Source organism: Babylonia areolata, chromosome 5 (genome assembly GCF_041734735.1).
Source record: "Babylonia areolata isolate BAREFJ2019XMU chromosome 5, ASM4173473v1, whole genome shotgun sequence".
NCBI classification, from domain to species: domain Eukaryota; kingdom Metazoa; phylum Mollusca; class Gastropoda; order Neogastropoda; family Buccinidae; genus Babylonia; species Babylonia areolata.
The window spans coordinates 1,755,790-1,782,904 of record NC_134880.1 but is presented as its reverse complement, the minus strand read 5'-3'; the positions used below and the strand labels follow the sequence as shown (position 1 = coordinate 1,782,904).

Below are 27,115 nucleotides of genomic sequence, written 5' to 3'. Positions count from 1 at the left end.
TCTCTCAAGCAAATTCTTTAGATTTTTTTTTCTTTTTATTCTAATTTATTCCTGCTTTGTTTGCTTTGTTTTTCCTTTAAACAGGATCATCTACAGTAACCGTTCCCACATTGTAAAACTGCCACCCGAAAAGGTCAGTATGGAAATGTTAGCAAGGTGAAATGTTTTGGTGTAAGATGTCTGTTTTTGTAGGCTTCCTTTTTCCTTAATTAAAAAAAAAGAAAAAAAAGAATTACACTTGAAAAGGTCTTTTGATTGAGGGTGGGACAAGACTGAGTCATTTTATACAGACTTGTGTGTGTGTGTGTGTGTGTGTGTGTGTGTGTGTGTGTGTGTGCGTGCATGTGTACATGTGTACATGCATATTTTAATTCCCAAATTCTGAAAGGGAAATCTTTAGTTTGTGCGTCTCTGCAAGTGTGAATTCTCCATCGGTCATGGTGGCCCTAATGATTGTGATCGTCAGTGTTGAATCAAAAAAGAAAAACTTAGTTCTAGTTTGTTCTTAAACGATTTTGAAAAAATATGAGTTTGTGATTTTTAAATCATCAGTTCCTGATGGTAAAATCTTGTGGGTAGGCATGTTTGATAGGAGAGGACTTAGAACACAGTATGAAAATCCTGTTTTTCGATGCATGACTTTGTGGAAAGCACTGTTGGACATGAGGAAATTGCAATGGCTGTGCACTCGGCTCTTTGAAGTCTGACTGTAAAACTCACAAAAAAATATCTCCATTCCCCCCCCCCCCTTCCCCTTCCAGTCCTGCCTCTTCCTGATCTACAGTTTGACTTTCTGTTTTCATTAATTTTAAATTTTTAAAATGTTATTTATTTATGTGAATGACAAGTTGTGCATGTATGTGACTGACCGGTTTGTAAGCGCTTTGTCTGTGCGCAAGATTCAGCGCTATATAAACAGTTATTATTATCATGAGTTGACGGCTTGTCAATGACGGTGGTGTGCGTCTTGCACTTGCAGCAACTGCACAGCATGGCCACTCCCCATCAGTTCATTCTGCTCAGCAGTCCCCCGGCCCAGGAGAAATCCTTCCAGGAAGCCAAGGAAGAGTACGGCAGCACCTTTGCATTCCAGTGAGTGTGTAGTCACACAGCAGTCAGTCATTGCAGTGAGTGTGTAGTCACACAGCAGACACATTGCAGTGAGTGTGTAGTCACACAGCAGACACACATTGCAGTGAGTGTGTAGTCACACAGCAGTCACACATTGCAGTGAGTGTGTAGTCACACAGCAGACACACATTGCAGTGAGTGTGTAGTCACACAGCAGTCACACATTGCAGTGACTGTGTAGTCACACAGCAGACACACATTGCAGTGAGTGTGTAGTCACACAGCAGACAGTCACACATTGCAGTGAGTGTGTAGTCACACAGCAGACACACATTGCAGTGAGTGTGTAGTCACACAGCAGACAGTCACACATTGCAGTGAGTGTGTAGTCACACAGCAGACACACATTGCAGTGAGTGTGTAGTCACACAGCAGACAGTCACACATTGCAGTGAGTGTGTAGTCACACAGCAGACACACATTGCAGTGAGTGTGTAGTCACACAGCAGACAGTCACACATTGCAGTGAGTGTGTAGTCACACAGCAGACACACCTTGCAGTGAGTGTGTAGTCACACAGCAGTCACACATTGCAGTGAGTGTGTAGTCACACAGCAGACAGTCACACATTGCAGTGAGTATGTAGTCACACAGAAGTCAGTCACACATTGCAGTGAGTGTGTAGTCACACAGCAGACAGTCACACATTGCAGTGAGTGTGTAGTCACACAGCAGACACACATTGCAGTGAGTGTGTAGTCACACAGCAGTCACACATTGCAGTGAGTGTGTAGTCACACAGCAGACACACATTGCAGTGAGTGTGTAGTCACACAGCAGTCACACATTGCAGTGAGTGTGTAGTCACACAGCAGTCACACATTGCAGTGAGTGTGTAGTCACACAGCAGACACACATTGCAGTGAGTGTGTAGTCACACAGCAGTCACACATTGCAGTGAGTGTGTAGTCACACAGCAGTCACACATTGCAGTGAGTGTGTAGTCACACAGCAGTCACACATTGCAGTGAGTGTGTAGTCACACAGCAGTCACACATTGCAGTGAGTGTGTAGTCACACAGCAGTCACACATTGCAGTGAGTGTGTAGTCACACAGCAGTCACACATTGCAGTGAGTGTGTAGTCACACAGCAGTCACACATTGCAGTGAGTGTGTAGTCACACAGCAGTCAGTCACACATTGCAGTGAGTGTGTAGTCACACAGCAGACAGTCACACACTGCAGTGAGTGTGTGGTCACACAGCAGACACACATTCCAGTGAGTGTGTAGTCACACAGCAGACACACATTGCAGTAAGTGTGTAGTCACACAGCAGTCAGTCACACATTGCAGTGAGTGTGTAGTCACACAGCAGACACACATTGCAGTGAGTGTGTAGTCACACAGCAGACACACATTGCAGTGAGTGTGTAGTCACACAGCAGTCAGTCACACATTGCAGTGAGTGTGTAGTCACACAGCAGACAGTCACACATTGCAGTGAGTGTGTAGTCACACAGCAGTCAGTCACACATTGCAGTGAGTGTGTAGTCACACAGCAGTCACACATTGCAGTGAGTGTGTAGTCACACAGCAGTCAGTCACACATTGCAGTGAGTGTGTAGTCACACAGCAGTCAGTCATTGCAGTGAGTGTGTAGTCACACAGCAGTCACACATTGCAGTGAGTGTGTAGTCACACAGCAGTCAGTCATTGCAGTGAGTGTGTAGTCACACAGCAGTCAGTCATTGCAGTGAGTGTGTAGTCACACAGCAGACACACATTGCAGTGAGTGTGTAGTCACACAGCAGTCAGTCATTGCAGTGAGTGTGTAGTCACACAGCAGTCAGTCATTGCAGTGAGTGTGTAGTCACACAGCAGTCACACATTGCAGTGAGTGTGTAGTCACACAGCAGTCAGTCATTGCAGTGAGTGTGTAGTCACACAGCAGTCACACATTGCAGTGAGTGTGTAGTCACACAGCAGTCAGTCATTGCAGTGAGTGTGTAGTCACACAGCAGACACACATTGCAGTGAGTGTGTAGTCACACAGCAGTCAGTCATTGCAGTGAGTGTGTAGTCACACAGCAGTCACACATTCCAGTGAGTGTGTAGTCACACAGCAGACACACATTGCAGTGAGTGTGTAGTCACACAGCAGACACACATTGCAGTAAGTGTGTAGTCACACAGCAGTCAGACACACATTGTAGTGAGTGTGTAGTCACACAGAAGTCACACATTGCAGTGAGTGTGTAGTCACACAGCAGTCACACATTGCAGTGAGTGTGTAGTCACACAGCAGTCACACATTGCAGTGAGTGTGTAGTCACACAGCAGACAGTCACACATTGCAGTGAGTGTGTAGTCACACAGCAGTCACACATTGCAGTGAGTGTGTAGTCACACAGCAGACACACATTGCAGTGAGTGTGTAGTCACACAGCAGTCAGTCATTGCAGTGAGTGTGTAGTCACACAGCAGTCACACATTGCAGTGAGTGTGTAGTCACACAGCAGACAGTCACACATTGCAGTGAGTGTGTAGTCACACAGCAGTCAGTCACACATTGCAGTGAGTGTGTAGTCACACAGCAGTCAGTCACACATTGCAGTGAGTGTGTAGTCACACAGCAGACACACATTGCAGTGAGTGTGTAGTCACACAGCAGTCAGTCACACATTGCAGTGAGTGTGTAGTCACACAGCAGTCACACATTGCAGTGAGTGTGTAGTCACACAGCAGACACACATTGCAGTGAGTGTGTAGTCACACAGCAGACACACATTGCAGTGAGTGTGTAGTCACACACCACTCACACATTGCAGTGAGTGTGTAGTCACACAGCAGACAGTCACACATTGCAGTGAGTGTGTAGTCACACAGCAGACAGTCACACATTGCAGTGAGTGTGTAGTCACACAGCAGTCAGTCACACATTGCAGTGAGTGTGTAGTCACACAGCAGTCACACATTGCAGTGAGTGTGTAGTCACACAGCAGTCACACATTGCAGTGAGTGTGTAGTCACACAGCAGTCAGTCATTGCAGTGAGTGTGTAGTCACACAGCAGACACACATTGCAGTAAGTGTGTAGTCACACAGCAGTCACACATTGCAGTGAGTGTGTAGTCACACAGCAGACACACATTGCAGTGAGTGTGTAGTCACACAGTAGACAGTCACACATTGCAGTGAGTGTGTAGTCACACAGCAGACAGTCACACATTGCAGTGAGTGTGTAGTCACACAGCAGACAGTCACACATTGCAGTGAGTGTGTAGTCACACAGCAGTCAGTCACACATTGCAGTGAGTGTGTAGTCACACAGCAGTCACACATTGCAGTGAGTGTGTAGTCACACAGCAGACACACATTGCAGTGAGTGTGTAGTCACACAGTAGACAGTCACACATTGCAGTGAGTGTGTAGTCACACAGCAGACAGTCACACATTGCAGTGAGTGTGTAGTCACACAGCAGTCACACATTGCAGTGAGTGTGTAGTCACACAGCAGACAGACACACATTGCAGTGAGTGTGTAGTCACACAGCAGACACACATTGCAGTGAGTGTGTAGTCACACAGCAGTCACACATTGCAGTGAGTGTGTAGTCACACAGCAGTCAGTCACACATTGCAGTGAGTGTGTAGTCACACAGCAGTCACACATTGCAGTGAGTGTGTAGTCACACAGCAGTCAGTCACACATTGCAGTGAGTGTGTAGTCACACAGCAGACACACATTGCAGTGAGTGTGTAGTCACACAGCAGTCAGTCACACATTGCAGTGAGTGTGTAGTCACACAGCAGACAGTCACACATTCCAGTGAGTGTGTAGTCACACAGCAGTCAGTCATTGCAGTGAGTGTGTAGTCACACAGCAGACACACATTGCAGTGAGTGTGTAGTCACACAGCAGTCACACATTGCAGTGAGTGTGTAGTCACACAGCAGTCAGTCACACATTGCAGTGAGTGTGTAGTCACACAGCAGACACACCTTGCAGTGAGTGTGTAGTCACACAGCAGTCAGTCACACATTGCAGTGAGTGTGTAGTCACACAGCAGACACACATTGCAGTGAGTGTGTAGTCACACAGCAGTCACACATTGCAGTGAGTGTGTAGTCACACAGCAGTCACACATTGCAGTGAGTGTGTAGTCACACAGCAGTCAGACACACATTGCAGTGAGTGTGTAGTCACACAGCGGACACACATTGCAGTGAGTGTGTAGTCACACAGCAGACACACATTGCAGTGAGTGTGTAGTCACACAGCAGACACACATTGCAGTGAGTGTGTAGTCACACAGCAGACACACATTGCAGTGAGTGTGTAGTCACACAGCAGTCAGTCACACATTGCAGTGAGTGTGTAGTCACACAGCAGACAGTCACACATTGCAGTGAGTGTGTAGTCACACAGCAGTCAGTCATTGCAGTGAGTGTGTAGTCACACAGCAGACACACATTGCAGTGAGTGTGTAGTCACACAGCAGTCACACATTGCAGTGAGTGTGTAGTCACACAGCAGTCAGTCACACATTGCAGTGAGTGTGTAGTCACACAGCAGACAGTCACACATTGCAGTGAGTGTGTAGTCACACAGCAGACACACATTGCAGTAAGTGTGTAGTCACACAGCAGTCACACATTGCAGTGAGTGTGTAGTCACACACCACTCACACATTGCAGTGAGTGTGTAGTCACACAGCAGACAGTCACACATTGCAGTGAGTGTGTAGTCACACAGCAGTCACACATTGCAGTGAGTGTGTAGTCACACAGCAGACACACATTGCAGTAAGTGTGTAGTCACACAGCAGACACACATTGCAGTGAGTGTGTAGTCACACAGCAGACACACATTGCAGTGAGTGTGTAGTCACACAGAAGTCACACATTGCAGTGAGTGTGTAGTCACACAGCAGTCAGTCACACATTGCAGTGAGTGTGTAGTCACACAGCAGACACACATTGCAGTGAGTGTGTAGTCACACAGCAGACACACATTGCAGTGAGTGTGTAGTCACACAGCAGTCACACATTGCAGTGAGTGTGTAGTCACACAGCAGTCACTCATTGCAGTGAGTGTGTAGTCACACAGCATTGAATTAATGGTAATCATGATGAAATAAAATGTGTGTCCTCATTGAATTAATGGTAATCATGATGAAATGAAATTTACATCCTCATTGAATTTACGGTAATCATGATGAAATGAAATGTGTCCTCATTGAATTAACGGTAATGATGATGAAATAATCACTTGCAGTGGGTCTCGGATAGAGAACTGGCATTCCATTGTCAGACACGGTCTGATTGTGGCGACAGGGACCAAATTTCAGGTCAGATGAAATCTGTGCATAATGTATTTGTTTGTCGAAAGACTGCCCTCCCTTTTTCTTTTTTAAAAATTCATTTTTGTTAATAATATTTTGTGTGAGTTTGTACACGTTTGTGTGTGTGTGTGTGTGAGTGTGTGCACGTTTGTGTGTGTGTGTGTGTGTGTGAGTGTGTGCACGTTTGTGTGTGTGTGTGTGCACAATGAACAGACAAAGCACAGTGTTTATCAAAAGTTGTGAAGATAATGCTGACGTCGCAAAGGAGCGTGTTATTGTAACAGTGGTTTATTTCCCTGAGTTGTCACAAACATGAATGAGTCTGTACACATTTCAGTGTTTCCCATTCCTTTCCCAAGTGTATTCCTCCCCATCACTATCAATTGTTGGTTTTTTCATTTCACATTTTTCTTCTCTTTTGTGTGTGTGTGCCCTCTGTCTTTTTCACTTTTTTTTTTGTTTTTTTTTTTTTTGTTCGCTGATTAAATTTGAAGATTAGTTTTGAAAAGGATAGTTCATACAGTCATCAAGTCTTGAAATGTCTTGGAAAAGTGAGAGAACCATTTTCAGGGCTGGAGAAGTCTCAGAAAAACATGTTTTGCCCTTAGAAAAATATTGGAACCTTAATAAAGCCCTTAGCCATTTCATTCAACAAAGTGGTTACTGAATTTAAAAAACCCAACAAACTTAGTTGGAAAAACAAGGTGATGAAAATTTAGTGATACCAGGATATCGTCCAGTCTCTTTTATCAGTAGTGAAGTTAACAATTTTTTAGAATTAGAATTTAAAAGAAAATTAAAATCTTAACATTAAATCCACTGTCTATGACATGATGATGATAGTGTTGCTGTTGATGCTAGTATTAGCAAGCAAAGTGACAGTGGTACTGAAGATGCTACTGTTGTGTCAGCATGGACTGTCAGATCACAGTGGTACTGAAGACACTACTGTTGTGTCAGCATGGACTGTCAGATCACAGTGGTACTGAAGACACTACTGTTGTGTCAGCATGGACTGTCAGATCACAGTGGTACTGAAGACACTACTGTTGTGTCAGCATGGACTGTCCCATCACAGTGGTACTGAAGACACTACTGTTGTGTCAGCATGGACTGTCCCATCACAGTGGTACTGAAGACACTACTGTTGTGTCAGCATGGACTGTCCCATCACAGTGGTACTGAAGACACTACTGTTGTGTCAGCATGGACTGTCAGATCACAGTGGTACTGAAGACACTACTGTTGTGTCAGCATGGACTGTCAGATCACAGTGGTACTGAAGACACTACTGTTGTGTCAGCATGGACTGTCCCATCACAGTGGTACTGAAGACACTACTGTTGTGTCAGCATGGACTGTCAGATCACAGTGGTACTGAAGACACTACTGTTGTGTCAGCATGGACTGTCAGATCACAGTGGTACTGAAGACACTACTGTTGTGTCAGCATGGACTGTCCCATCACAGTGGTACTGAAGACACTACTGTTGTGTCAGCATGGACTGTCAGATCACAGTGGTACTGAAGATGCTACTGTTGTGTCAGCATGGACTGTCCCATCACAGTGGTACTGAAGACACTACTGTTGTGTCAGCATGGACTGTCCCATCACAGTGGTACTGAAGACACTACTGTTGTGTCAGCATGGACTGTCAGATCACAGTGGTACTGAAGATGCTACTGTTGTGTCAGCATGGACTGTCCCATCACAGTGGTACTGAAGACACTACTGTTGTGTCAGCATGGACTGTCCCATCACAGTGGTACTGAAGACACTACTGTTGTGTCAGCATGGACTGTCAGATCACAGTGGTACTGAAGACACTACTCTTGTGTCAGCATGGACTGTCAGATCACTGTGGTACTGAAGACACTACTGTTGTGTCAGCATGGACTGTCAGATCACAGTGGTACTGAAGACACTACTGTTGTGTCAGCATGGACTGTCCCATCACAGTGGTACTGAAGACACTACTGTTGTGTCAGCATGGACTGTCAGATCACTGTGGTACTGAAGACACTACTGTTGTGTCAGCATGGACTGTCAGATCACAGTGGTACTGAAGACACTACTGTTGTGTCAGCATGGACTGTCCCATCACAGTGGTACTGAAGACACTACTGTTGTGTCAGCATGGACTGTCAGATCACTGTGGTACTGAAGACACTACTGTTGTGTCAGCATGGACTGTCAGATCACAGTGGTACTGAAGACACTACTGTTGTGTCAGCATGGACTGTCCCATCACAGTGGTACTGAAGACACTACTGTTGTGTCAGCATGGACTGTCAGATCACAGTGGTACTGAAGACACTACTGTTGTGTCAGCATGGACTGTCCCATCACAGTGGTACTGAAGACACTACTGTTGTGTCAGCATGGACTGTCAGATCACAGTGGTACTGAAGACACTACTGTTGTGTCAGCATGGACTGTCCCATCACAGTGGTACTGAAGACACTACTGTTGTGTCAGCATGGACTGTCAGATCACAGTGGTACTGAAGACACTACTGTTGTGTCAGCATGGACTGTCAGATCACAGTGGTACTGAAGACACTACTGTTGTGTCAGCATGGACTGTCAGATCACAGTGGTACTGAAGACACTACTGTTGTGTCAGCATGGACTGTCAGATCACAGTGGTACTGAAGACACTACTGTTGTGTCAGCATGGACTGTCCCATCACAGTGGTACTGAAGACACTATTGTTGTGTCAGCATGGACTGTCAGATCACAGTGGTACTGAAGACACTACTGTTGTGTCAGCATGGACTGTCAGATCACAGTGGTACTGAAGACACTACTGTTGTGTCAGCATGGACTGTCAGATCACAGTGGTACTGAAGACACTACTGTTGTGTCAGCATGGACTATCAGATCACAGTGGTACTGAAGACACTACTGTTGTGTCAGCATGGACTGTCAGATCACTGTGGTACTGAAGACACTACTGTTGTGTCAGCATGGACTGTCAGATCACAGTGGTACTGAAGACACTACTGTTGTGTCAGCATGGACTGTCAGATCACTGTGGTACTGAAGACACTACTGTTGTGTCAGCATGGACTGTCAGATCACAGTGGTACTGAAGACACTACTGTTGTGTCAGCATGGACTGTCAGATCACAGTGGTACTGAAGACACTACTGTTGTGTCAGCATGGACTGTCAGATCACAGTGGTACTGAAGACACTACTGTTGTGTCAGCATGGACTGTCCCATCACAGTGGTACTGAAGACACTACTGTTGTGTCAGCATGGACTGTCAGATCACAGTGGTACTGAAGACACTACTGTTGTGTCAGCATGGACTGTCAGATCACAGTGGTACTGAAGATGCTACTGTTGTGTCAGCATGGACTGTCAGATCACAGTGGTACTGAAGACACTACTGTTGTGTCAGCATGGACTGTCCCATCACAGTGGTACTGAAGACACTACTGTTGTGTCAGCATGGACTGTCAGATCACTGTGGTACTGAAGACACTACTGTTGTGTCAGCATGGACTGTCAGATCACTGTGGTACTGAAGACACTACTGTTGTGTCAGCATGGACTGTCAGATCACTGTGGTACTGAAGACACTACTGTTGTGTCAGCATGGACTGTCCCATCACTGTGGTACTGAAGACACTACTGTTGTGTCAGCATGGACTGTCAGATCACAGTGGTACTGAAGACACTACTGTTGTGTCAGCATGGACTGTCAGATCACAGTGGTACTGAAGACACTACTGTTGTGTCAGCATGGACTGTCCCATCACAGTGGTACTGAAGACACTACTGTTGTGTCAGCATGGACTGTCCCATCAAAACCCATCAGCAGATTTATTTTTTTATTACTATTTTTTACATTTAGTTTTGTTTTGTTTTTTGGTATGGAATATTTTCAGTCTGGTCTGGAAAAAAAGGGAATTTGTTTGGCAACATCTGTGGGAACCTTGGGATGGTCCTCTGTTGAGACTGCACAGGTCCATACAGCTTGTTCTCCTCAGACCTCTTAGGTCCCTGCAGTGCTGGGATAGGTCGTGTGGTCTGTGGTCTGTTGTCTGTTTCTCCTCAGACCTCTTAGGTCCCTGCAGTGCTGGGATAGGTTGTGTGGTCTGTTGTCTGTTGTCTGTTTCTCCTCAGACCTCTTAGGTCCCTGCAGTGCTGGGATAGGTCGTGTGGTCTGTTGTCTGTGGTCTGTTTCTCCTCAGACCTCTTAGGTCCCTGTAGTGCTGGGATAGGTTGTGTGGTCTGTTGTCTGTTGTCTGTTTCTCCTCAGACCTCTTAGGTCCCTGCAGTGCTGGGATAGGTTGTGTGGTCTGTTGTCTGTTGTCTGTTTCTCCTCAGACCTCTTAGGTCCCTGCAGTGCTGGGATAGGTCGTGTGGTCTGTTGTCTGTTGTCTGTTTCTCCTCAGACCTCTTAGGTCCCTGTAGTGCTGGGATAGGTCGTGTGGTCTGTTGTCTGTTGTCTGTTTCTCCTCAGACCTCTTAGGTCCCTGTAGTGCTGGGATAGGTCGTGTGGTCTGTTGTCTGTTGTCTGTTTCTCCTCAGACCTCTTAGGTCCCTGTAGTGCTGGGATAGGTTGTGTGGTCTGTTGTCTGTTGTCTGTTTCTCCTCAGACCTCTTAGGTCCCTGTAGTGCTGGGATAGGTCCTGTGGTCTGTTGTCTGTTTCTCCTCAGACCTCTTAGGTCCCTGTAGTGCTGGGATAGGTCCTGTGGTCTGTTGTCTGTTTCTCCTCAGACCTCTTAGGTCCCTGTAGTGCTGGGATAGGTCCTGTGGTCTGTTGTCTGTTTCTCCTCAGACCTCTTAGGTCCCTGTAGTGCTGGGATAGGTCGTGTGGTCTGTTGTCTGTTGTCTGTTTCTCCTCAGACCTCTTAGGTCCCTGTAGTGCTGGGATAGGTCCTGTGGTCTGTTGTCTGTTTCTCCTCAGACCTCTTAGGTCCCTGTAGTGCTGGGATAGGTTGTGTGGTCTGTTGTCTGTTGTCTGTTTCTCCTCAGACCTCTTAGGTCCCTGTAGTGCTGGGATAGGTTGTGTGGTCTGTTGTCTGTTTCTCCTCAGACCTCTTAGGTCCCTGTAGTGCTAGGATAGGTCCTGTGGTCTGTTGTCTGTTGTCTGTTTCTCCTCAGACCTCTTAGGTCCCTGTAGTGCTGGGATAGGTCGTGTGGTCTGTTGTCTGTTTCTCCTCAGACCTCTTAGGTCCCTGTAGTGCTGGGATAGGTCCTGTGGTCTGTTGTCTGTTGTCTGTTTCTCCTCAGACCTCTTAGGTCCCTGTAGTGCTGGGATAGGTCGTGTGGTCTGTTGTCTGTTTCTCCTCAGACCTCTTAGGTCCCTGTAGTGCTGGGATAGGTCCTGTGGTCTGTTGTCTGTTGTCTGTTTCTCCTCAGACCTCTTAGGTCCCTGTAGTGCTGGGATAGGTCGTGTGGTCTGTTGTCTGTTGTCTGTTTCTCCTCAGACCTCTTAGGTCCCTGTAGTGCTGGGATAGGTCCTGTGGTCTGTGGTCTGTTGTCTGTTTCTCCTCAGACCTCTTAGGTCCCTGTAGTGCTGGGATAGGTCAGGTGGTCTGTGGTCTGTTTCACCTCTTGGGCAGAGAGGGGAGTACAGGTGGCCTACATGGAAGTGCTGTGCAGGTAGTTTACTGTGCTTCATCCAGGTGCTGTTGACAGGCGAAAGATAGTGGTAACGTACTCAGGCCCAGACAGTCAGTGCCTGTTTCCCTTGCCTCTCACTTTATTGTTCTTTTTTTTTTCTTTTGATTTGTAGCAATTAAAAATAACACTTGTTTCCCATTGCGCCTTGGAGAAGGGAAAAAAATTTTTTTGAGATGAATTTGAGTGCAGGAGTATATTTCAGTCCCTTGGCCAGTTTGTTTGCCTGCCTCACATTCTTTTCTTTTTTTTTTACCTGTATATTTATAATATTGAAAAAGGACATTTGTTTCCCGCTGCTTGCCATGGAGAAGGAAAAAAATCTTGTGTTTTCAGATGAATGGAGCTTTTCATGGGAAAGGAATCTATCTCAGTCCGGTTGCCACTCTGTCTGCACACTACGCTCTGATGGGACATGGCTCCCACAGAGTTCTTCCAGCTGCAGTGTCAAAGGTACGGTACTTTTGTTTTTTGCTTTCACTGCTAAGTCATTATTGTAAGGTTGTGTAAGAATCTTTAGTTGAATTGGTTGAAGTGAAAGAAACATTGGTATTGGATTGTACAAGGCAGAATCATCGTAGAATTGGTTGAAGTGAAACATTGGTATTAGATTGTACAAGGCAGAATCATCGTAGAATTGGTTGAAGTGAAACATTGGTGTTGGATTGTACAAGGCAGAATCATCGTAGAATTGGTTAAAGTGAAACATTGGTATTAGATTGTACAAGGCAGAATCATCGTAGAATTGGTTAAAGTGAAACATTGGTATTAGATTGTACAAGGCAGAATCATCGTAGAATTGGTTAAAGTGAAACATTGGTGTTGGATTGTACAAGGCAGAATCATCGTAGAATTGGTTGAAGTGAAACATTGGTATTAGATTGTACAAGGCAGAATCATCGTAGAATTGGTTGAAGTGAAACATTGGTGTTGGATTGTACAAGGCAGAATCATCGTAGAATTGGTTGAAGTGAAACATTGGTGTTGGATTGTACAAGGCAGAATCATCGTAGAATTGGTTGAAGTGAAACATTGGTGTTGGATTGTACAAGGCAGAATCATCGTAGAATTGGTTAAAGTGAAACATTGGTATTAGATTGTACAAGGCAGAATCATCTGTAGAATAGGTTGAAGTGAAACATTGGTATTATATTGTATAAGATAGAATAATTGGAAGAATTTGTTTGAAGTAGAGCATTTGTACTGGATTGTACCAGAAAAATCATAAGGAGAATTGTTTGAAGTGAAACAATGGTACTGAATTGTACAGGAAAGAATGATGAGTAGCATTGTTTGGAGTGGAACATTGGTACTGAATTGTACAAGAAAGAATGATGAGTAGCATTGTTTGGAGTAGAACAGTGGTACTGAATTGTACAAGAAAGAATGATGAGTAGCATTGTTTGGAGTGGAACATTGGTACACTGTGTGGTGAGCTTTGCGTTAATTGACAGTGCTCATCAAAATAAGTTCAGTGCAAGCTTTTTTTTGCATGGATTACATTGTTACAAGTTAAATTTCTTTTACGTTTATTGTGTTTTGCTTTTTTTCACATTACTCTTATGTCTCACAGTTTTATAATGAAATGCATGCTTGTGTTTTTTGTTTCCAAATTGCTTTATTTTATCACAAAAACAGTTACTTTTTGTCTCCGTAATCACCAACATATAGCAGACTGGTAGTTTATTCACATGACACTAATATTGTGAACTTTGATTGCAGTCCAGTTAATAGTTGAAGAGTCATCACTATTTCTGTTGACACACATGCACACACAGCACTGCCCCAGTGACTGCAGTCCAGTCAATAGTTGAAGAGTCATCACTATTTCTGTTGACACACATGCACACACAGCACTGCCCCAGTGACTGCAGTCCAGTTAATAGTTGAAGAGTCATCACTATTTCTGTTGACACACATGCACACACAGCACTGCCCCAGTGACTGCAGTCCAGTCAATAGTTGAAGAGTCATCACTATTTCTGTTGACACACATGCACACACAGCACTGCCCCAGTGACTGCAGTCCAGTTAATAGTTGAAGAGTCATCAATATTTCTGTTGACACACATGCACACACAGCACTGCCCCAGTGACTGTGAAAAGCTGTAGGACCTGGACACAGCTGATGTGAATTCATCGCCTAGATGACAGTAAAAAGGCCATAGACCTCCTAGACAGTTGATATGAATAGACTGCCCAGATGGGTGTAAATGCCTGTGGGACTTTTAACCTTTGAAATATGTTGGTATGGTTGCAGAATCAGATCCTCAATACACAGTTGTTCTTTGTACAAATGCACAGTTTGCAACAACAGCTGCTTAGTGCACAGAATCAGCACAGTGCACTTGCTGTAGGTGCCACCCAGTCCTCTCAGTTTTCCTTTCATTCTTCCCCTGACAGCCTCCACAAACCAAGGGCCAGGTGGATTTGATGAATCGTTTTCTTCAGGGGAAAAACGTCATGTGCATAGCCTTGTGTGAAGGTAAGTGGAACTGAAAGAAACCTTTTTATGGATGGTTCGTTTTGTTTTTTTAATTGATGGATTGATACCATTTGGATAGTCTATGTTGCACCTCTCCTTGGTCAGAGACCAAGCTCTAAGCGCTTTACAAACAAGTGTCATTTCTGTCATTTCTTGTCTTCTGATAAAAGGCAAACTGTTTTGAGGGTTACTAGTTGAAGCTGTACATTTGTTTAGACTAAGAGGAAAAGAAAAGTGAACGTTAATTCTGTCAGCATCTATCTGATTGTAGATGTATGCCTCAAATTTGGTGATTCTTCTCTCACAAGTGAATGCAAGACCCAACCCAACACTCTGTCTCATGTAATAGATGTGTTTTCAGTATTCTATTCAATTCAATTCAAAATACTTATTGTCTGCTTCAACCAAAAAAAAAATTATCTGTTGGCTCACATCATGCCCGTCAGCAAATATCAAAGAAAACAGAAAATTGACTTGTAGGTCAGAATCACAGTCACCTGTCCAAATTCACAGGGGAGATAGTGAGGATGGAAAGAAACAGTCAAAATTTCGTAAGATTTTGTGCTGATGTGATCACAAACACAGAAGTTTGTGGCCCATTTTTATGCAATATCAGGAAGATTTGATGTGTTTTCATTATACTAAATCAGGAAGATTTGATGTGTTTAAGGTGAGATCTTTATTGCACCTGTCAGGAGATTTTTCTTCTGTGTAATATTTATCTGTCCAAACTCAGGCTGGGGAGCTCTCAGCTGATCAGCTATTTTCAGTGGAAGAGCAGTTGATTTCAGAGGGGAAAAAAATGTTTACAGAGGGGGGGAAAAAAAGGAAGAAAATTACCAAATGGTTGGAAAAAAAAGTTTTTTGGTATCAGAAAAGAAACTGTGAATTATTGTTTTAGCTTTCAGGAGAGGCCCCCCAAACCTCTTAAAAATCCCTAATTTTGTTTTTGGCCTAAAGCATCCCCAGGACCCTGGCCGATTTTCAGAGGAAACTCTCCTGGACAATTCCCCAGTCTGCCAAACTGTTGCTGGTTTTCTTTCTTCATGCACCACCTAGTTGATGTGCACATACACTTCTGCTCAGCAGCATGACATGATTTGAGATACATGTGTAAGCGTTTGGGTCTTTGTAAACACTGAAAAGTCTGAGTAATCACCCTGTGTCAGTTTGTGTGTGTGTGTGTGTGTGTGTGTGTGTGTGTGGGTGCCTGCGTGCGTGCGTGCGTGTGTGTGTGTATGAACTTACGTTCATGCTACACAGAGTAATATGTTTCCAGATACCTGTAAGTTTTGGGGGAGGGAGAGGGATGTGACCAAACTGATGAAAATCAAAAGACATAAAGAAGAGGATGGGGAGGTACGAGAGAGTGTTGGAGTGGGAAAAATCACAGGCAAACACTGCACCAACTGATCATGCAGAGACTGAAGCACTCATGCAGGCTGCCTCCATGATTCAGGACTCCAACAGCTATTGCAACCAAGTTGTTTTCCTGAAAGATGCTGGTCAGTGCTGTGAGCCCTTCAGAACAAGCAGCTCCAACCCTTGTGGGCAGTGCTACAGAGAGTGGCGAGAAGCAGAAGGGCGGTCCTCCAGTCGATCCCGGCCCAATGCAGGGTCCCTGGGAATGAGCAAGCTGATGGGCTGGCCAAGAAGGGCACCTTAGGGGAGAACCCATCAGCGTCAACTTCAGTGAGATGAAGTCCCTCGTCAGGGCACTGACAGTGCCCACAGCAATCAGATGATGACCACACGGTACCCAGAGAGATGAAGTCCATCATCAGGGCACTGACAGTGTCCACAGCAATCAGAGATGACCACCACACGGTACCCAGAGAGATGAAGTCCCTCGTCAGGGCACTGACAGTGCCCACAGCAATCAGATGATGACCACACGGTACCCAGAGAGATGAAGTCCATCATCAGGGCACTGACAGTGTCCACAGCAATCAGATGATGACCACACGTTACCCAGAGAGATGAAGTCCATCATCAGGGCACTGACAGTGCCCACAGCAATCAGATGATGACCACACGGTACCCAGAGAGATGAAGTCCATCATCAGGGCACTGACAGTGTCCACAGCAATCAGATGATGACCACACGGTACCCAGAGAGATGAAGTCCATCATCAGGGCACTGACAGTGCCCACAGCAATCAGATGACAACCACACGGTACCCAGAGAGATGAAGTCCATCATCAGGGCACTGACAGTGCCCACAGCAATCAGATGATGACCACACGGTACCCAGAGAGATGAAGTCCATCATCAGGGCACTGACAGTGTCCACAGCAATCAGATGATGACCACACGGTACCCAGAGAGATGAAGTCCATCATCAGGGCACTGACAGTGCCCACAGCAATCAGATGATGACCACACGGTACCCAGAGAGATGAAGTCCATCATCAGGGCACTGACAGTGTCCACAGCAATCAGATGATGACCACACGGTACCCAGAGAGATGAAGTCCGTCGTCAGGGCACTGACAGTGTCCACAGCAATCAGAGATGACCACCACACGGTACCCAGAGAGATGACGTCCCTCATCAGGGCACTGACAGTGCCCACAGCAATCAGATGACAAACACACGTTACCCAGAGAGATGAAGTCCCTCGTCAGGGCACTGACAGTGCCCACACCAATCAGATGACAACCACACGTTACCCAGAGAGATGAAGTCCATCATCAGGGCACTGATGGTGCCCACAGCAATCAGATGACCACCACACGTTACCCAGAGAGCAGCAAAGGGTCCCGGTGAGACTTGACACTGGTCACACCAGACTCAACTGTCACATGTACCAAAACCTGAAGCTGGTGCCATCTCTGACCTGTCCTTGTGGACAGAAAGACCAGACAGTGGAGCATGATTTCCAAAGCTGCCCCCTGTTCAAACAAGCAAGACCAGATGTGTGGCCTGTAGACACTCCACTCACCATCAAACTACATGGCAGCCACCAAGAGCTGGAGAAAACGACGTCATTCATCGCAAGAGCTGGACTGATGGTGCAGCTGTGAATGCCATGAAGAAGAAGAATTGAGTTAAGCAGTCAGTATCAGAATTGATAACAAAAACCCTTAGAATACAATAAAAAACCCCACTAAGAATGAGTTAGAATATCTACTAACGGTTATATATTTTCATCTTTGTATGAAAGTCGATATTGAATAGGTCCCTGAATTTAGGTTACAAAAATTGGACATTACTCAACAGCATGTTTGAAGCTGGTGAAGCCTGTCTTGGTTATTATAGGGTGACCTTTCTGTGTTTTGTCAGTGATCAAGTCCGATGAGCTGGTGAAGAAGAATGCCGACATCTGGTTGTGTACCAATGCTGCCCATGTCTGCACGCGTTTCTTCTTCTTGTGAGTATCTGTCTGCTGTGGCTGTTTGCAGGGCTGCTGCCAGTCCCTCTCATTTCAGGGCTCGGTGGGAAGAAAACATTTACATTTGCTTTACTCACTACCCCTGGCTAAATGAAGTTGTGTTTTCTTTTGTTTCTGGTTGTGAAGGCTACTTAGTGTGAAATGACAGTTGTCGTGAACAGTTTCCAGTTCTCTTTTCTTTACTATAATTATTGATATTATTGATTGGTTTGGAATGGCTGTGATGTTACTGTGAATGTTGTAAATTGTTTCCACTTCCTGATTCATGATACAACGATTGTCTGTCTATGTAGATATATATATATATATATATATATTGAATAATAAATCCCAGACCAGAGGTCTTCATTTTCCATAAAGAAGTGGAAGAAGCAAAGCAGCACAAAAAACAGTCTTGGTTAAACTTTTCACCTTTAAAACTTTGGGGTGGGGTAATGGTTTTAAAAAGCTCTCACTGACGCTCATATTAGTCCCAATGTACCTTGAAGAGGAAGGTTGGTATGCACAGCAAGGGACAGCTGTTTGGCACTGTGTAATGCTCTTTAGGCTTGCTAACTGATCCTGAGTGCTGAGCAGAGAGAAATGCTTGCTAACTGATCCTGAGTGCTGAGCAGAGAGAAACCACTTACTCAAGGGAAGAAAACTGCACATAGCTCACCAGGGACTACTCCTTTGTCAAGGAAACATATCTCAAAAACGAGTATACCAGAACTATAGAAAAACAACAGTCTTAATTTAACACTGTCTTGAAATCTACAAGTGGAAAGATACCAGACACGCCCTGTTGGGGCCAGTATATGGTTGTTTATGGATAAGTCGACCCCATGGGGATGGAAAAAAGAAATGGAAATGAAAGTCAGTTTCTTTACAAAGTAAGACAACTGGTGGTTACTTTTCATTATCGTTTTTGTTATAAACCCCTGCCTGCCAAATGTTTTAACAATTCTGTCATTCCTGTGTGGCAAGGAAAAACTCAGGGCTCCACCTAAGTGCAAAGAAATATCCACTACTTGAAATTTTGCATTATGATTGCTTATACATTGTACTAAGTAGGTGATAAAGTTATTATAATTCCTGTTCGTAAGTGTTGTTATTGTTGTTTTCAGTCTTGAGTCAAAGAAAATTTCCATGAAATAAAGCCCCCTTCTCTTTCAGCCTACACATGATGTGGAGTGACAGCAACAACTGGTTCATGTTCACTGTTATTTTAACTAACTCAGTAGTGCCAGTTTCTCCCAGGACTTTCTCTACAGACAACCCATCTGTTTGGGTAAGAAATAAAATTGCCCCAAAAAACAAATGTTAGAATTTATGAACTGAAAACTTCCAAACTGATCAGTAATGTGATGAGTTAGTTGGGGACAAAAACCCCCCAAAAAACTTCCTCCCTTCTTATGCTATCATATAGTGAGATGATGAAAGTATCCATATTATTTGTTTGAAATTTGCACACACCAGTGACTTGTAAACAAATTCAGGAAAGCACTAAGAGTTTGAAACAGATGAAATTCAGAATGTTATATAGCCACGATAGAGCCCCTTCTAATTCTTGTGACTGAGACAAAACTGGGTCAGACACCATTGTTGACACACACTGTTCACATGAATTAGTCACCATGGAAATAAACTTGTCTGCCAACGAGCACAGCAACACACACTGCATTTATTGTTTGCAGTGGAGAGCAGAAAGGTCGCTGAGATATTCTTAGCGTATGACGTCATTATGGAAATTAGGTGCCACTCCAAAAATTGCAAACTGTCAAAGGCCCTGATTGGGGCCCTTTGAAACAGTTGTAAACAGTAGGGCCCCGTGTGGGTCCCTTTGTCTGAAACAGTTGTAAACAGTAGGGCCCCGTGTGGGTCCCTTTGTCTGAAACAGTTGTAAACAGTAGGGCCCCGTGTGGGTCCCTTCGTCCAGAATGAGTTCATCCTGGCTGTGCTTCACACATGTTGACTGACCAGTCTCAGACAGAAGTCTTGCATCACTTTTTCTTTCACGGTGTGTCAGGAAGTGGGTTGTGACTGCTGTCATCGCACGCCAGATCTGAACCTCAAACACCACCCTTACCTCCACACACATTTCCTTCCCCTCTCTCCATATCTTCCACTATTTGCATAGCCACTTTAAGGCTGTTAACATTAAAGAAATGAGCTGAGATTTATCTTTGCTAGACAACACCATTTTGAACAACTGTGTCTGACTCTGGTATTTCCCACTGCCTTTGAGTTGCACAGTAAAGATGCTAAGTCCAAGGGACGTAAACAATCTTCAAACATTCTTGAAGACAGGGAGAAACAAAGTAGGTTGTTTCCCTTTAACAATGAACCATGAATTGTTGATGACACTTGGACTTGAGAGTTCAGTCCTGTGGCCATGAGAGTTAAGTCCTGTGGCCGTGAGAGTTAAGTCCTGTGGCAATACAAATGTACAACAAAAGGGTAAGTCACACGTTCCAAGGCAGACTTCGAGTTAATGAAAATGTGATGAATTTCACTATTTCTGCCCTAGAGTTGTATTGGTATTTGATGCCTGTTGAACATTATTTAGTTGTTAGATGTATTTATTGGTTGTCATGTAATGTGCAATAAAATTTGTTTTTTTGAACCTTAATTGCATGCAGGCTAAGATTCCATTGTAAGTTTGGGGTGTTTGTGCAGTTATCTTTTTCTTTGTTGTTGTTGTCCCCACCCCCCTCTCCCCACATTTTGTCACATTAGTTCATCAGTCCTTCATATCATTTGTTTTCTGTTTTCAACCACAAGAACAGTACTTGCACTTGTGTACAGTTTTATGAATGCCTTTGCTTGTGGCATGGTTGATTTACACCTGTCTCTTTTGTGGAGAGTGGATAGCTTTGGATGAATGAACATGGCTCACCATTTAAATTATGTAATGCAATGTACATGTATCTCTCTCTCTCTCTCTCTCAGCATGAAACAGGAAAAGCACAAGAGTGATGAACCACTACCATCAGATCTGCTGTCTGTGCCAGTGAATGTTATCATCGGGTCACATATTTAAACATTTGTTTTGGATCACATACATCATTGTGAAATGTTTGCTATGAAGGAGGTTGCCGATGTCAAACGAAAGTGGGAGACTATGTTGTTATAATTCGGCCACAGTGCAGTTACGTGTTTTTTCTTGTCTGTATTGGGATGTTGAATTGTCTCCTTTTGTGGATATTTATATCAAGTTTTGCCAGGGACAGCTTTTGTGTTGATGTGGATTCTTGTTGGGGGAGGGGGGGGGGACTAATCTAGACAAAAATTTGGGGGACTAATCTAGACAAAAATGTTAACTATTGTCCTTTATTTTGTCTTGTGTTTAGTTGGTTCTGATAACGAGCTGCGATCATTTGCTCTTTGATGCATTCTCTGTATTCCATGTCGTAAAGAAGTTACAAAGACAGCATGTCTTTCCATGCAATGGTCCTGTCATATGGAATGGACTTCCCTGGCAGATTTGCTGTGCTGAAACAAAATCTCACTACAGATCTGGTCTCCAGACATCTGTACAAATCCACCTTCATGGGTATCTTATACAAAATCTGCTTTCATTGAAATCAGGCATTGGCGTGTGTATGTGTGTGTGTGTGCGTGCGTGTGTGTGTGTGTTCTTTGTCAATGACACAATTTGATTTGTTTTGTTTGTGGATTAGAGAGCACTGTGGGTGTTGATTTTTGTAACCCCCCACCCACCCACCCACATTGATGTTATTCCTTTGAGTCCCAGGGAAAAACAGAGAATTGACATTGGTGTTTCAAGCCAAAAATGAATATTCAGAACACTCTGCCAAAAACTGAGAAAATGATGTGGAGATATATCACTCCAGATCAGATGTGTGAATTTTCAGTGTTCAAGAATTATTTCCATTCTTTTGATGATGTTATCAGTGACGTCAGTACACATAATTATAGTCACAAGTATACAGCACTCTAGGGGTTAATTGTCAGCCGCTCGGAGCCCCCCTGTGTGATTGTTGGTGAAGGTGGTGCTGGTTTGGTTGCAGGTATGAGGACGGTATGGTGAACTTTTATTATTGTTGTTGTTGTTGATGAGGGTGGTGGTGGTTGGTTGGCAGGTATGAGGACGGTATGGTGAACTTTATTATTGTTGTTGTTGATGTTGAAGGTGGTGCTGGTTTGGTTGCAGGTATGAGGACGGTATGGTGAACTTTATTATTGTTGTTGTTGTTGATGAGGGTGGTGCTGGTTTGGTTGCAGGTATGAGGACGGTATGGTGAACTTTTATTATTGTTGTTGTTGATGAAGGTGGTGCTGGTTTGGTTGGCAGGTATGAGGACGGTATGGTGAACTTTTATTATTGTTGTTGTTGTTGATGAGGGTGGTGCTGGTTTGGTTGGCAGGTATGAGGACGGTATGGTGAACTTTTATTATTGTTGTTGTTGTTGATGAGGGTGGTGCTGGTTGGTTGGCAGGTATGAGGACGGTATGGTGAACTTTATTGTTGTTGTTATTATATATTGTTGTTGTTGTTGATAAATGTGGTGCTGGCTTTGTTGCAGGTATGAGGACGGTATGGTGAACTTTATTATTGTTGTTATTATTGTTGTTGATGTTGAAGATGGTGCTGGTTTGTTGGCAGGTATGAGGACGGTATGGTGAACTTTATTATTGTTGTTGTTGTTGAAGGTGGTGCTGGTTTGGTTGGCAGGTATGAGGACGGTATGGTGAACTTTATTATTGTTGTTGTTGATGAATGTGGTGCTGGATTGGTTGGCAGGTATGAGGACGGTATGGTGAACTTTATTATTGTTGTTGTTGTTGAAGGTGGTGGTGGTTGGTTGGCAGGTATGAGGACGGTATGGTGAACTTTATTATTGTTGTTATTATATATTGTTGTTGTTGTTGATGAATGTGGTGCTGGTTTTGTTGCAGGTATGAGGACGGTATGGTGAACTTTTATTATTGTTGTTGTTGATGAAGGTGGTGCTGGTTTGGTTGGCAGGTATGAGGACGGTATGGTGAACTCTTATTATTGTTGTTGTTGATGAATGTGGTGCTGGTTTTGTTGCAGGTATGAGGACGGTATGGTGAACTTTATTATTGTTGTTATTATTGTTGTTGTTGTTGAAGGTGGTGCTGGTTTGTTGGCAGGTATGAGGACGGTATGGTGAACTTTATTATTGTTGTTGTTGTTGTTGTTGATGAAGGTGGTGCTGGTTTGTTGGCAGGTATGAGGACGGTATGGTGAACTTTATTATTGTTGTTGTTATTGTTGTTGTTGTTGTTGAAGGTGGTGGTGGTTGGTTGGCAGGTATGAGGACGGTATGGTGAACTTTATTATTGTTGTTGTTGTTGTTGTTGTTGTTGATGAAGGTGGTGCTGGTTGGTTGGCAGGTATGAGGACGGTATGGTGAACTTTATTATTGTTGTTGTTGATGAATGTGGTGCTGGTTTGGTTGGCAGGTATGAGGACGGTATGGTGAACTTTATTATTGTTGTTGTTGATGAATGTGGTGCTGGTTGGTTGGCAGGTATGAGGACGGTATGGTGAACTTTATTATTGTTGTTGTTATTGTTGATGGTGGTGCTGGTTTTGTTGGCAGGTATGAGGACGAGATGATGAACTGCATGCACGTGGACATGAGGATTCTGCGGCAAGTGGAGATGGTGGAGAAAGCGCTGGCCGACTCCTTCATGGCCGTGGTGCCCAAGCTTTCCAGGCACCCCCCCCAGCACACCACACCCACCCACAGCTCCTCCCCCTAGGTGTGGCTGCTGTGTGGTGGGGGGGGGGGGGGGGGGGGGCTGGAGATGAGCGGCGGAGTGGGAGTGATGACCACCACTAGCAGGGGGCAGGTGTTTGGCCAGCACAAACAGAAACCCCCCCCACCCCCACACCCCCCCGCCCCCACACCCCCCCCAAAAAAAAACAAGCCCAAAAGCCCCCCCCCCCCTGCCCCCCCTCCTGAACTTGCTCAACTTGTTCTTCACTCTGCTGGACAGCACAGCTCACATGATGTGAATAGGCGTTTTAACCCCTTGACTGCTGATGGTGAGTGCTTGTCTGTGACTGGCTGTGTGGCCTCACTGAGACCGGAACTTACAGGTCAGGATGACAGCTGCTGGCCTTTGCCTTGCCTTCTTCCTCCATGGATTGCAGTATTGTTTTATTTTGTTCGTTCAACAAAATTGGTTCATATCATTGAAAAAGCCCACAAAAAGCAATAACTGCACTTCGAACTGATCTCATTTCATGATCATTCAGCTGTTAAGGGGTTAATTCAAACGGCACAGCGCTTTTTAAACTTTTAAGACAGAAAAGTGAAAAGATTTGTCTGTTTGGTGTAAATGATGAACATGTGGTGTGAGGATCATGGAAGGGATGATGAACATATGGTGTGAGGATCATGGAAGGGATGATGAACATGTGGTGTGAGGATCATGGAAGGGAAGATGAACATGTGGATCATGGAAGGGAAGATGAACATGTGGTGTGAGGATCATGGAAGGGATGATGAAACATGTGGTGTGAGGATCATGGAAGGGAAGATGAACATGTGGATCATGGAAGGGAAGATGAACATGTGGTGTGAGGATCATGGAAGGGATGATGAAACATTTGGTGTGAGGATCATGGAAGGGATGATGAAACATGTGGTATGATGAAACATGTGGTGTGAGGATCATGGAAGGGAAGATGAACATGTGGTGTGAGGATCATGGAAGGGAAGATGAACATGTGGATCATGGAAGGGAAGACAGAAAAGTGAAAAGATTTGTCTGTTTGGTGTAAATGATGAACATGTGGTGTGAGGATCATGGAAGGGATGATGAAACATGTGGTGTGAGGATCATGGAAGGGAAGATGAAACATGTGGTGTGAGGATCATGGAAGGGAAGATGAACATGTGGATCATGGAAGGGAAGATGAACATGTGGTGTGAGGATCATGGAAGGGATGATGAAACATGTGTGAGGATCATGGAAGGGAAGATGAACATGTGGATCATGGAAGGGAAGATGAACATGTGGATCATGGAAGGGAAGATGAACATGTGGATCATGGAAGGGAAGATGAACTTGTGGTGTGAGGATCATGGAAGGGAAGATGAAACATGTGGTGTGAGGATCATGGAAGGGAAGATGAACATGTGGATCATGGAAGGGAAGATGAACATGTGGTGTGAGGATCATGGAAGGGATGATGAAACATGTGGTGTGAGGATCATGGAAGGGATGATGAAACGTGGTGTGAGGATCATGGAAGGGAAGATGAACATGTGGTGTGAGGATCATGGAAGGGAAGATGAACATGTGGATCATGGAAGGGAAGATGAACATGTGGTGTGAGGATCATGGAAGGGATGATGAAACATGTGGTGTGAGGATCATGGAAGGGAAGATGAACATGTGGATCATGGAAGGGAAGATGAACATGTGGATCATGGAAGGGAAGATGAACATGTGGTGTGAGGATCATGGAAGGGATGATGAAACATGTGGTGTGAGGATCATGGAAGGGAAGATGAACATGTGGTGTGAGGATCATGGAAGGGAAGATGAACATGTGGTGTGAGGATCATGGAAGGGATGATGAAACATGTGGTGTGAGGATCATGGAAGGGAAGATGAACATGTGGTGTGAGGATCATGGAAGGGAAGATGAACATGTGGTGTGAGGATCATGGAAGGGAAGATGAACATGTGGATCATGGAGGGAAGATGAACATGTGGTGTGAGGATCATGGAAGGGATGATGAAACATGTGGTGTGAGGATCATGGAAGGGAAGATGAACATGTGGATCATGGAAGGGAAGATGAACATGTGGTGTGAGGATCATGGAAGGGATGATGAAACATGTGGTGTGAGGATCATGGAAGGGATGATGAAACATGTGGTGTGAGGATCATGGAAGGGAAGATGAAACGTGTGGTGTGAGGATCATGGAAGGGAAGATGAACATGTGGATCATGGAAGGGATGATGAAACATGTGGTGTGAGGATCATGGAAGGGAAGATGAAACATGTGGTGTGAGGATCATGGAAGGGATGATGAACATGTGGATCATGGAAGGGAAGATGAAACATGTGGTGTGAGGATCATGGAAGGGAAGATGAAACATGTGGTGTGAGGATCATGGAAGGGAAGATGAACATGTGGTGTGAGGATCATGGAAGGGATGATGAAACATTTGGTGTGAGGATCATGGAAGGGAAAATGAACATGTGGTGTGAGGATCATGGAAGGGAAGATGAACATGTGGTGTGAGGATCATGGAAGGGATGATGAACATGTGGATCATGGAAGGGAAGATGAAACATGTGGTGTGAGGATCATGGAAGGGAAGATGAAACATGTGGTGTGAGGATCATGGAAGGGAAGATGAAACATGTGGTGTGAGGATCATGGAAGGGACGATGAAACATGTGGTGTGAGGATCATGGAAGGGAAGATGAACATGTGGATCATGGAAGGGATGATGAAACATGTGGTGTGAGGATCATGGAAGGGACGATGAAACATGTGGTGTGAGGATCATGGAAGGGAAGATGAACATGTGGTGTGAGGATCATGGAAGGGACAATGAAACATGTGGTGTGAGGATCATGGAAGGGACGATGAAACATGTGGTGTGAGGATCATGGAAGGGATGATGAACATATGGTGTGAGGATCATGGAAGGGATGATGAAACATGTGGTGTGAGGATCATGGAAGGGAAGATGAACATGTGGTGTGAGGATCATGGAAGGGATGATGAAACATGTGGTGTGAGGATCATGGAAGGGATGATGAAACATGTGGTGTGAGGATCATGGAAGGGAAGATGAACATGTGGTGTGAGGATCATGGAAGGGAAGATGAACATGTGGTGTGAGGATCATGGAAGGGAAGATGAACATGTGGATCATGGAAGGGAAGATGAACATGTGGTGTGAGGATCATGGAAGGGATGATAAAACATGTGGTGTGAGGATCATGGAAGGGAAGATGAACATGTGGATCATGGAAGGGAAGATGAACATGTGGATCATGGAAGGGAAGATGAACATGTGGTGTGAGGATCATGGAAGGGAAGATGAAACATTTGGTGTGAGGATCATGGAAGGGATGATGAAACATGTGGTGTGAGGATCATGGAAGGGAAGATGAACATGTGGTGTGAGGATCATGGAAGGGATGATGAAACATGTGGTGTGAGGA

General features: G+C 44.6%; 1 protein-coding gene across 3 annotated transcripts in view; it reads left to right on the top strand.

Annotated features, from left to right (window-relative positions):
- LOC143282317 (protein mono-ADP-ribosyltransferase PARP6-like) overlaps positions 1–23,813 on the top strand; it is a 54,434-nt gene extending 30,621 nt beyond the window's left edge. For all 3 annotated transcript variants that reach the window (XM_076587920.1, XM_076587919.1, XM_076587918.1), the window contains 7 exons: positions 85–133; positions 980–1,092; positions 6,351–6,423; positions 12,396–12,512; positions 14,463–14,544; positions 17,831–17,918; positions 23,513–23,813. In XM_076587920.1, the coding sequence (XP_076444035.1) occupies positions 85–133; positions 980–1,092; positions 6,351–6,423; positions 12,396–12,512; positions 14,463–14,544; positions 17,831–17,918; positions 23,513–23,675 (685 nt within the window). In that variant the 3' untranslated portion in view covers positions 23,676–23,813. The remainder of the gene's footprint in view (positions 1–84; positions 134–979; positions 1,093–6,350; positions 6,424–12,395; positions 12,513–14,462; positions 14,545–17,830; positions 17,919–23,512) is intronic.
- The last annotated feature ends 3,302 nt before the right edge of the window (positions 23,814–27,115 follow it).